The 13149-nt window shown below is 32.3% G+C and overlaps 1 protein-coding gene across 1 annotated transcript in view; it reads right to left on the bottom strand.

Moving 5' to 3' along the window:
• Nucleotides 1-13149, bottom strand: part of GRIK2 (glutamate ionotropic receptor kainate type subunit 2) — a 599434-nt gene that overhangs the window by 319759 nt on the left and 266526 nt on the right. Inside the window, exons 5-6 of the mRNA XM_045544086.1 lie at nucleotides 12021-12074; nucleotides 8593-8766 (exon numbers count right to left, since the gene is read on the bottom strand). Coding sequence (XP_045400042.1) covers nucleotides 8593-8766; nucleotides 12021-12074 — 228 coding nt within the window. The remainder of the gene's footprint in view (nucleotides 1-8592; nucleotides 8767-12020; nucleotides 12075-13149) is intronic.

Here is a 13149-nt window from a genome sequence, read left to right as displayed (position 1 = left end):
GTTCTCCGGTGTGTATGCATGCTGAACACATTAATAAACTTCTGTTCATTCTTCTCTTGTTAGTCTGTCTTTTGTTAATCAAATTTACAAGGCCCCAGCCAATGAATCCAAGATGAGTAGAGGAAAAGATTTTTTCTTACCTAAACTCTTAAATATAAAATAAGAAGCTAGGAAAATTGTGAGCAGAAATATATTTATCTTTTAGAAATTTGTATTGCATGATCTTATATGAATGCTTTGAAGATAAATTTTTCTCTTCAGGGTAGAGGGAGGAAAAAGTCTCTTGATTCAGTAATACTTTTTCCAAATGAAAAGTTAAAAAAACTGATCTAAAAAAATAGCATGGCCCTGAAGATAATGCTTCACTGCAACTGCCATTTTCATGTAAAGAACAGTTACTTACAATAGTGATTCCATAATTTTATCAACTTTAGATAAATGCTAATTGTTTAATCTGCCAGTGAGCAAAGGCAATTAAATAAAATGTTCTGTTAATGAAAGAATGGAGGGTTTTCGGTCATCTCAATTATTTTTATTCAGATTTAACTTGCAGCTTAGTGTATCACAGAAAATTAATAGGTATATAAAGTGAAGAAATATAGTGCCATTCTGTTATTGATGCTACATACTCATGTCATTTTACCACTCATTAAATCAAGCATATATAAATGTAATGAATTTTGTGCTTATAACTTTATTACAAACTCTGAAATACATAAAAATTTCTGTGATATTTGATTATATTATGGGCCCCCAAATATTATTTCTGTGGGAACAATAATAAAACTAGCAGTTATGATATTTATGTTAATAAATTTTGTGAAATGTTACACATTTTTCAACAAAATACTAAGTTGTTATGTAAAATCCCTGGTAAATATATGTCTGTCTCTTGCTATCACAAAAGATCATGGAAAACACAGAATTTTGACAAGAATTTGCAGGAAGACAGAAAAAAGATCAAAGAAATGCCAAATTAAGAAGCAAGCAACATCAAATTTTCAACATAATTTTTCTACCAACAAAGATTGATATATGATCAGAAAGATGCTCACTATATTTTGATACAGTCAATTCCCTAAGTTCTCTGAGGAAATAGAGATACTGTCTTCCTCACCAAATCCTGAGTGCCTGCTATCAAATCCTGAGTGTTATGTGCAACACACACACAAATTGACCAATGAAAATGTAATTAATTCATTATTTTGTTACTTTTTATACTTTTCAGGTGTTTTAGTGCAATAAAGCTAATTTAGTGAGATAAAGCTAATTTTTTCAAAATGCCTTTATCATTTAAAAAAACAGTGAATTAGATTGATTTATTGTCTGGCAAAGCCTTATATTTATTTTCATTTCAATTGAATTGAAGAAAAATTGCTACAATTAAGACAAGCAAATAGCAGCAAGAGTGGGCTTGCCGTCCTAGCAGTAAATGAAAGCTTGCCTGGTCATACTTTATTTCTCTATGGTCCTATTTTCATTGACTTTTTTTTTTTGATTTTTAATTACATCTTTATTTGGATATGATTCTTATGCCATAAAATGTCACCCTTTTAAAGTGTAAAATGCAGTGGGTTTCAAATATTCACTGTTATGCAGTGATCACCACTACTTAATTTTAGAACCCCAAAAGAAATGTTGTACCCATAAGTAGTAACTACTTATTCCTCTTCTCTCTCAGCCCTTAACAACCACTAATCTATTTTCTGTCTCTATGGATTTACCTATTCTGGATCTTTCATATAAGTGGAATCATATAATATGTAGTTTATGTGACAGGCTTCTTTTGCTTAGCACAGTGGTTCATCTATATTGTGGCATGTATCAGTACTTCATTCCTTTTTATGGCTAAATAATATTCCATTGTATGGATACACTACATTTTGTTTATCCATTCCTCAGATGATGGACATTTGGGTTGTTTTCATTTCTTGGCCATTATGAATAATGTTGCCATGAACATTCATGCACAAGTTTTTGTATGGACATATATTTTCATTTCTCGTCACTATATACCTATAAGGGAAATTGCAATGTCACATGGTAACTCTGTATTTAACATTTGGAGGCATTGCCAAACTGCTTTCCCAAGTGGCAGCACCAGTTTATATTCTCACCAGTCGTGAATGAGGGTTCAAATTTCTCCAAATCTTCATCAATATGTATTATTGTCTTTTTAATTTTAGCCATCCTGGTGGGTGTGAAGTGGTATCTCTTTGTGGTTCTGACTTGCATTTTCCCAATGACTAAGGATGTTAACCTTTGCCTATTTGTATATCTTCTTGAGGGATCAAAAATTACCTATCAGTTATAATGCACACTATTTAGGTGACAGGTACACTAAAAGCCCTGACTTTACGACTATACAATTTATCCATGTAACAAAAACCCACTTGTACCTCCTAAATCTATTGAGAATAAAAAAGAATGAAATACTTAGAAATAAATTTAACAGAAGACATATAATACTTATACACTGAAAACCATAAAACATTGCTAAAAGAAATTAGAAAAGACCTAAGTAAGTGGAAATACATTCCATGCTCATGAATTGGAATAGTTAATATCATTAAGATATTAATACTCCCAAATTAATCTACAGCAGTGCAATCCCTATCTAAATCCCAGATGGCTTTTGTTTTTTTTGGCAGAAATTGACAAGGTGGTCCTCAAATTTGTACAGTATTATAAGAGATCTATAATAGCCCAAACAATTTTGAATAAGAAGAATGAATTTGGAAAACTCACACTTCTCCATTTAAAAACTTACTGCAAAGCTACAGTAATCAGGAGAGTGTAGTATTGGCATGGACATATGAATTAATGAAATAGAATTGAAAATCCAGAATTAAACCCTCACATTTGTGGTCAAATTATTTTAGTCAAGGGTGCGAAGACAATTCATTGACTTTTCTAAAAGTAAATCTTTGTACAGTAACAAAACACTTGTGCTCCCTTAGTATATGAGCTAACTTTCTGCTGTAAGATGTACATACATGATGTTGATCTTTAAGATACTCAAATAAGAAAAGAAAATTTCTGGGCTGTGGTCTGTTGTTATAAAGAAATAATTGTTAGGAGGACTTTAGAATTTAAACACATAAAGATTCACCTCTTTTATACACATTTTCCCTTCCCTTGTAAAAGAAAATGGGATCGACTCTTCTAACTCTCTACAATGTCATTATTTAATCAACTGTTTCTAAGTTTTTATCTTTTTTAAGGTTTTTTTCCTAACAAATAATTGAGACTAGCTTAATTGAATTTTCCAAATGATTAGACATCTTGATAACAAAGTGCAAGTAGGTAAATAAAATACTTTGCAGAATATATTTGGTGAAATGAGAAGGCCTAGTGATTAGAACTCAGATATCATGTGATTAAAGTCAATTAACACAAATTTATTCAATCAAGCAGCCACTCCTTCATTATGAGCATCTTCTTTGCACCAGAAACTGAATTAGGTACAAGGGCTTCAAGGATGATAAAATCTAGTTTCTGCCTGGAAAGAGCTTACAGTCTATTGGGAAAGGGATGTGAAAATGAACAAAAAGCACCAGACTTAAATTTCAACATGGAGCCATACATAAAGTGCATAAATAAAGGGTCACACATATAAAATATCTCGAGGACTCAGAGCAAATTCACAGGAAAGGTAACAGATGACCTGAAAATTAGAGCATGAGTAGAAATATGGCAAGCATTAAAATACAGGGAGGTGGTCCAAACAATGGAAAAATCCTGTGCTAGAATTGGGAATGAATGATGAGTAATGACACACTGAGGGTGAGATTGGATGGCAGGGTGGCTTGGTGGAACAGAGAGTAGGCAAATATGAGGCTGGACAAGTAGGCAGGAGCCACATCATGGAGGGCCTTGCAAATGAGCTTAAAGTTCATCTAGGAAATGATGAGGAGCCATGAACAAAGTTCTGAAAAGATCATACTAGAAAGGTGAATGTAAGGGAGAGCCATTAGGAGTAGAACTTCAGCATGGAGACTATTACAATAGCCAGGAGAAAGACCAGAACTGAGACATAGCTCTGGGAATGAAATAAAGAACATAGTTAAGAAGATACTGATATGGTAGAATAAACAGTGCTTGATTATTGAGGAGAAGGGAGATGGAGATAGCAGTTGGTATGTAGAGATTAAATTTCTAAAACAATAATCTCCCTATAGCAATCCAAATGATATACCCAACCAATACAATTATTATTGACCTGCATAATAAATTATATTATAAAGGAATATGTGTGATAGTATATATCAGCACAAGAAAAATGGTATTCATAATTATTAAGCTACTGGATGAGTTATAGGTACATTAGTATTAATATACATAGTTATATTGGAATCACTGGTAAGGATTTCTGGGATATAGTTAGAATTTTTAAAATTTGCCCTGAGGTATTTGAACCCGATTTGATTTTCTTGAGTTGAGATTGCTGTAAACTCAGTAAACCAATAATAAGTATAATCATTGTCAAGCTCCCATTGACACTCTGGTTCACAAAGTGAATTTTTGCCCTGTAGTAACCATGCTAAATGAAGGCAGTCGATATCTGGGCAGAGGACTGGGGAAGGAGTTATTTGATTATGCAGTAAAGAACAGTGATAATGCTCACTGAAAGGGACTGCCACACCTCCAGGAGCATGAAAAGATGCAAATACTTAATAAAGAAGGCACAGTATAGAAAGGATTTTATGATAAGTGTTCATGTCTGGGAAGTTTGAAGCACTAGCTGGATGGCAGTGTGTGGGAATGGAGGAAAGTGGGATCTCATGCATTAAAAACAAAACAGAACAAATCTCCTCAAGTGTAAAGGAAAAAAAGTTGAGCTGCCTTTCTTCTACCTTAATTAAATCAGGCTTGTATATACTGTGTGAGTGGGTTCCTTGGTTGGGTTTATACCAGGTGAAAATGAAAATTTTACTAAGCTACTAACATTGATATCTTTAATATGATGACCCCAGACCACAGAGGAGGAAACCACAATTGCAGAAGTGTTCTTGTATTTAATAGTCATTTAACTGACAAACAGTTAACCCAGGGGTCATTTAAGATGCTAACTCAACTAGAAAAACTCATGAATCCAATTCACTGTTTCCTTTTATAGCTCAAACATAAAGAAAGGATGTGAAAGTCTAAGCACAATGATCTTACACAGTGGCAAATGACTATGATACTGATAATAGCAGGTCTTGCTCCAAGGACTAGGGACTTTGCTGATAATTCCATTTCTTTATGGGACCATGGGGGAAAAAAGAACAAGAGATATGCAAACATAGATCTCATGAATTAACTGAAGGGAATGTTGCCAATACCACAATGCCAGGCTATAAATTTTTTCTTTTCCAACTAGAATTTTCTTAATTCCGTGACTCTATTCATGATGGAAATGGCTGATTGATTTATTTTCCTAAACATTTAATGACTTGTAAAAATGCTTACAATATAATGTCAGATGAAAAAGAAAAAGAATACTCATGCAAGGCATATATATGCCTAGATTTTAATACAGAACTCACATTGATTTTATTTTTCCAATCATATACTATTTCATAATTAAGACTTAATGTTATATAATGAAAATATTTTATGTATAATCTTTATGTTAGTTATATATGGTATGTAATGAAAAGATTTTGAAATATATTATCAATTTTCCAAAAGAGAAATTGTAAAAAAAATCAAATAATCAATCTGCATCTATTTTGGAAGAAATCTTTACTTTAATGACAAACCCCATGTCTAATTCCAAAATATTTTGCGTTCTATGTTGCATTTATAAACATAATAAAATAAGTAGCTGGTGCACATTTTTAAATAAGCAACATTATCAAAAAAGTACTCATACAAGTAAACATATCTTCAGCTCACTCATTTTAAAAATGTTGTCATATAAGTTTTCTAGTGACATCTTTACATTTTGCAGTAATGTAAAAAAAATATATATATAAAAGAGGTATATGCTAGAATAAAAATGGACTGATGATAAAATTAGCCTATTTAATAAAATTTGTGGACATTGTATATAGACCACGGATTTTCTTCTAAAAAATTCAAAATCATACCCACTCACATGAAATCACCTGCAAGTTCAAAAGAACAGAAGAGAGGAGGAATGGACTCATGGATAGAAAGATAGAGCCCAAACCTGTATTTCTCCTAACACCTTGTCTCTTTTTCCATATTCTAGAGGTTAATTCTCTCCAAGAGCCTCTACCTCCCTGGACAAGGAATTTATACACCTTCCCTTGTATTTATCTGTCTTTCAAGAGTTTACATAAGTTATCACAAGTTAGGGAGTACTTCCTTTCAGGGGATGACATGTAGAGTCATAAAAGGACTCATACAGAGATAAAAAGTACCAAAGTAAGATTGGATAATTTTTTTTATGCTTTTTTTTTTTTTTTTTTGCGACAGAGCTTTGCTCTGTTGCCCTGGGTAGAGTGCAGTGGCATCATCATAGCTCAGACAACCTCAAACTACTGGGCTCAAGCAATCCTCTTGCCTCCACCTCCTTAGGAGCTGGGACTACAAGTGTGGGCCACCACACTGGGCTGATATTTCTATTTTTAGTAGAGATGGGGTCTTGCTCTGGCTTAGGCTGGTCTTGAACTCCTGGCCTCCAGTAATCCTCCTGCCTTAGCCTCCCAGAATGCTGGGATTACAGGAGTGAACTATGGCACTTGGCCCTATGATTTTGATCTATAAACAGGCACCCTAATCCTTGGACTTATCAGTGGGAGTCTCAGAGTATAAAAGTGTTAAGACTATCATGATATCTACTGACTTACTTTTCCTAAAACCATTTAATAATGGTATGGAACAATAAATAATAAGATATTCTTCCTGAAATAAAAGAATTGTAATGAGAACTAGAAAAAAATATGGAAAAATATACACATGGTTATAATGACAGTTTAAAAGCTAGCATACATTTTAATTTTAAATAATAACATTGTCTTAAGTTTCACAAAAAATTTGATTCACTATCTCAAATTGGTAATAAAATATAGTATTTGTAATTTTTTTCTAGGTTGCATTTTATTTTAAATCTGGCTATATTTTGGAGAAAATATGTTTATTTTTAAGTTAATTAGGTATTTTCCTCCTAATAAAGATTTTTCCAATATATTTAAGTTAAAACTAAACTACATTCATAAACTACTAGAAGGAGTCTATTATCTCTCTATGTGCAAAGGAATAAAATTCCCTTCATATAATTTATTTTAAAAAATTAATGTGAATATAAGATATTTTCAAATTCTAATAGGTTATTTTTCTTGCTAAAAGAAAATAATTGTCTTTTTTTTTGCATCAGAAAGGTCATGGAAATAGGCTATTTTTTCTTCATAGTCTCTATGAAGGCACTCAATTTTTATTTCTAAATATTCTTCTAAGGAAAAACAAATCAAATTTTCCCATTATCTTGCTACAACATCAAAAACAAACTTTGATGCCCCATTGAAGCAATTAGGTAAACATAATCATAATAGAAAAAAATTTTCCACATATAAGGATAGAGGATGTTTATATTTATAAAGTCTCCAGTTAGACTAATACTCATTAAAACCAGGTGGTAATGACCTGTGAAATATAAATATTGCCCAAGCACTAAGCTATTTCCTAAACTGTAGTGATAATTTGGTTTGTAGAAAATGGATTTAGTGAGAATGTATCAGGCATTTAAAATTTGTTTAGGATAGTATAATATAAACCTACCTGGTCTGATAAGGTAGCCTCTAGCCATATTTGTCTACTGAGCAAATGTGACTAAAATGTGACTAATCTGAATTATTTGTGGTATCAAATACAAACCAACTTTTAAATATTTAGCAGAAAAAAGAATGCAAAATATCTCATTCATAATTTTTATATTGATTACTTATTTAAAGAATATTATTTTTTTATTTAGTGGTTTAGATGAAACAAATTAATAACATTCATTTTTACCTGTCTTTTGGGGGTATGTTTTATAGACAACTATTAGAAAATTTAAAATAATGTATGTGACTTGAATTAGATTTTGATTGGCAGCATCGGCATAAATAAATTGTTATATAAAAATGTACCCTCTTTTACAGTTACACATTAATTCAGTTTCTAGGTATAAACTAGGACTTGAAAATGACAAATGTGATTATTCATTAGTCTTGAGCTTTAAAGAGTGAGTAAGCTATGGAGAGATTTTTGTGTGATGTAAGTCATTCAAATAACACCAGAAATCAGAAACCATTATGATGCAGAGCAATCATATATTAGTAGGTAAGATCAGAAGGATAATTACTAAATGCTTTCTTTTCAGTCTCTCATTTCTCCTATATATGGCACTAATTAACTTTGGAGAAATCCCTACAGCATAGTACCCTAGTGATAGTTATAATACTGTTTGAGGTACTTGGATGAAAGTGTAAATTTGTCATATAAAATTGGTTTAGAAAATTGTTAATAGAATTATTTGCATAGTAGCTTTGATATACCTTTAATGTCAAACAATTAAACTGAAGTTGGACCCAGAGGATTTAATATTTATGCAATACTATTTAGAAACACAAAAACTGATCGTAAAGTGGGTGTTCATACCGTCATAAATCCATCCAGCAAACCTGAATCAGGTTTTGGAGGTGCCTGCAACCGTTCCATTGACCACTTTTCAATGATGGAGGAGACTTGGGTATTTTCTGTATTTAATATTCTGAACCCTGTCATATTGACACCACTATATCGGTAGGGTTCTACATCAAGAGCGAAGAGGTCCTGAAAGACAAATTTCTTCGTGTTATTGTCAACAGAGTATATTCACAAGTATGTATTATTGAAATAGTCACTCTTACTTCTTTTAGGTCTCTTAACATTGTTGTGTCTCAAGTGATCACTAATCACCAAGATTCAAATAGACTGTGCCCATGATTTGGCAATTCAAATATCCATGTTCTGAACATAAACATGGTCATATACATCATATTCTAAATCTAACAAAGGAATAATATGCTCTTCTATAACTCACATTTAAGATTTGCATTGGCTTTCTTCTCCATGTTAAGGATAGCCTCCCTTAAATTGTATGCATTAATATTGTATTTTAAACAAACAGGTATTTTTTTTTTATGTCGTTCTTCTTTGACCAATTATTGCCATTTTTTGGTTTTGTTTTGCCAGGTATTATTTTTTAAGAAGAAAGTCATAAAATACAGCTTTTAACTATTGAAATCTACATGAAAGCTGAGGGGGAAAAAGTTAAGAACATTGGCATTTTTGGTTGCAGAAACCTTGCAGTTCCTTTTTCTCATGTCCTACCTAGCAACTTCACCACAATAAATACCTTATTTCTGCTGCCCTTTCCGATCTGTATATAGTGAGTGTTCTTGCTCTGCCCTTTGGATTTCCCAGGAGATAAAAAGCCAAAGCTATCATGGGAGTTGGATGTCATCATGAGAACATGAAGCGTGTGGGACTTTCGCTCTCTTTCTAGCTGGCATAGCTGACTCTCAGATCTTATGGACAATATTGAGAACCAAAGCAAGATTGTTACCATTAGTCCTATACATAGCTTGCTTCAAACTCATACAGCTACACAAGCAGGATAATAGGAATAAAATTTAGTGGAAAGCAGCTGACATTGGCCTGGGCTGTGCTCTGTGCTATGAAAATTCCAAAGAATCTTTAGGTTTTGATTTTTCAGTGTTTATAGTCTAGCCAAGGAGATAAGATATCCATGGGGTAAATAAAAAATGCAGAGCAATATATGCTAAGAAGTAAAAGAGTAGAAATAATAAGTGCAATAGGAATCAGAAACAAGGCAGATAACTTTCAATTTTTATAGTCAGAAAAAACTTCACAGAACAGATGGGATCCGAGCTGTGATGGGGCTTAGAACATGCTACCCCAAAATATGGTACCTTAGCACACTGAGTATGTTAAGCTGAAGGAAACTGAGAAAAATACAGACGTAGGAAGGTCTGACCTTCTCCCACCATTTTCTCTTGAAGTGAGCCCTAAAATAATCCCCTGACCTGCCTCCATTGAAGAACCCTAATTCCAGAGGGTCCCTGCCCTATACCTGGAGTCCAAGAAGAATTGGAGCAAACTGGTCTTGCTAAGTTCCCGCCTGTTTATTGCCATTAGATCATACCCCCTTTCATCCAATCATATTTCTACATAACTGTCCACTGTTTATCAAACAAAAGGATAGACAGATTTCCCTATTGCTTTGGGTCGTCATTTCTAAAGTGTTCTATGTCATATAAAATTTATATTAAATGTATATTATTTCTCTTGTTAATCTGTCTTTTGTTATAAGGGTCTCAGCCATGAACCTCAAGACAAGTGAGGAAAAGAAATCTTTTCTCCCTTACGGCTGCCATTAAAGAATGAGCAGGCTATTGATAGGCAAAAAGAGCATTCAAAATGTGGGTAAAGACACAAAAATTAGAAAATATGAAACCTATTCAGGAGACTGATTTACACCAGTTTGGTTGTAAAGGAGAGTTCATAAAGGAGAATAGTAGCAAAAGAAAAATGGGAAAATTTGGTTAGAATCAAAGTGTAAAAGGCCTTCAATTATAGAATAATGAGGTTTATTTATCCTAACCTAGTTTTTTCATTCCTTTTTCTTTATTGAGAGATATTTTTGATTTCCCCTAAATCTTATGATTGTGGCCAAGCTGAGTTGTACCAGTTGAAATGTAATTTGCTGATGACAGAAGGTTCTTACTCTCTCTCCACCTGCCTATCACTAAGTTTCTAACAAGATGCAAAAAGTGCATTGGAAGGAAGTGATACAGCAATGTAGCAGAGTGAACCTTGGTATTTATCAGTAAAATACAACATATTTCATGAAGAATCTCCACTGGAGGAAGACTTATCATCACAGGATGCTATTGTAATCAATTAAATTTTAGTAATTTGATCTGGTAGTTTTCAAGACTTTTAGAAGCAAGGAGACTAATTGAAAGACTTTTGAGTTAACAGAGAAACAATTAATTAGATTGGTCATTGTAGGAATGGAGAAGATAGATACCAGAGACTCTATGGAGGAAAAAATCAGTAGAATTTTTTTTTTTGGTGATACAGGAGTTAGAGAAAATGGAAATTCTTAAGGAAATCAGAAGGGGGTTGATTTAGAGTACAATACATTAAGGTTTAAATATTTTGAAATTATCTGAGTGCCACAATAATTAGAGTTGTTCTGTAGCATACATTCAGGAATATTGCATATGGACATTAAGACCTCATTTGAACAAAGGTGATAATTGAAACTCTAAATACAAGCCAGTTCTGGTTGAAATAACTGAAGAGAAAATAAGAAAATAGGATGGAAGTCTAAACTTGGAGATACTCTTGTATTTTGGGATGAGCAAGGAAAAATTCGTGAAAGAGACAGCTGTTTCACAGAAGAAGAAAACCAGGATAATGTATTGATAAAGAAATAGAGCTAAGAGTAAATAGGTTTGTAAAAGATTATAGGCAGATTTTCATATAGAATAAGGAAAAATTGTGTGGCGGATATGTGAAGACAAAATACAAAGGTAATACTCAATTTGCTAATTCCAAATTAAGGTATATTGACTTTTTAAAAGATGCAACTAAATATTGGCAAAAACAGCATAGAAAAGTTAATCTACTGAAGGGCAGCTTCAATAAAACTGATTTTCAAAAAGTGAATAGAGCTAACAACAAAAGAATTTGGGCTTTTCTAAAGCATTGATTTCTCAGCAAACTAATTTCAAAATGCATTATATTCTGAAAGTTCTCTAAAGCAATTTAAAAATAAGATATATACTATTTTGAATTGATATCTGAAATGATATTATTTTAAAATCATCAGCTTCCCACCAAGAGTTATTAATTTTCTGTGATAATTTTTTCTGTGTTTTATAAAAATAAAATAAGTATAACTACAAAGGTGTCATTCATTACATTACTTCTCACTCAAAAACTTATTTTTCATTTGAAAAAGTCATAATAATAAAATTTAGAGCATTATCTTTATGTTTTAATAAATTACTTACCAGAGTGGTAAAAATATAATGATAGTATTCTGTCATCATTCCCATAGCTAATGCCTAAGAAATAAAGAATAAAAATATTACTGACGGTACACATTATATGAAATACATTATGTCAATAAGACAAGTGAGAACAAATTGGTAGGGTGTGATGAAGAATCAGCCTATGATATTCATGTTACATCAAATCTTTTCCCAGTAGTTAAAGAAGATTAGTGGTAACTGAAGGAATATCTGAACCAATTCTCTAGATAGAAAAACTATTAGCTGAATGTTTGCAATTGTAAAGCTTATGGCTTTACACATTAAAGAAGGCATTACATTTGACACAAAAGTGGAAATTAGCCCATATTAGTTCATAATATTTGTAATGTCTTCATTACAAATACCCTAATGAGGAAAACCATTTTATTTTAATGAAAAATATTATTCAATTAGGAAAAAAGTACTGCAAAGTACAATGCCAACAGACCTTTTTTTGTTTTTAGTACTTTATAGACATTTCTTAGCATTAATGAAGGAAATATAAATCACCATTACTATTGAAAAAGTATGCATAATTAAAAACTGTTTTCTGAATAAATAAACAATACATAAACAGAACCATTAATGAACTCTTCCACAGTCCTCATCAATTTTAGACTATTTATCTTAAAATACCACTTCTAGTGATAAATGTCCATGTTATTTTCTTCTCTGAAAATAGAAATTGCTTTTGAATGAACTGCTTATCAATAAATAGCAGTTGGCAATGATAATTGAAAGATTATTCCTTTTTGAGCTGACTGTAGGGCTTACTAGCAAAATTATTCTCAGGTGCATCTAATAGTCTGCAACAAACCACTAACTACATAAACTAGTTTACTGAGTAGCCGTCCTAGCTACATCGTATGTGTTCAATACACACAAAAAAAAACATCATGCTCATAGGTCAGCATTACTCAACTAGGTAGGATAAAATTTATAGTTCTACAACATGAGCTGTTCAATTAAGAAGGAAGAGAGACTTTTGAAAATGTTTGGAACATATAAAATGTACAAAAGAAGGGAGAAACATTGGTTAATGAAAGGCGACATCAACGAATAGAGCAGAGGAAGGAATTTTAGGAATCAAATTACCAAATAATCTTTC

Source organism: Lemur catta, chromosome 2 (genome assembly GCF_020740605.2).
Source record: "Lemur catta isolate mLemCat1 chromosome 2, mLemCat1.pri, whole genome shotgun sequence".
NCBI lineage: Eukaryota > Metazoa > Chordata > Mammalia > Primates > Lemuridae > Lemur > Lemur catta.
This window is presented reverse-complemented; position numbering and strand designations above follow the sequence as displayed.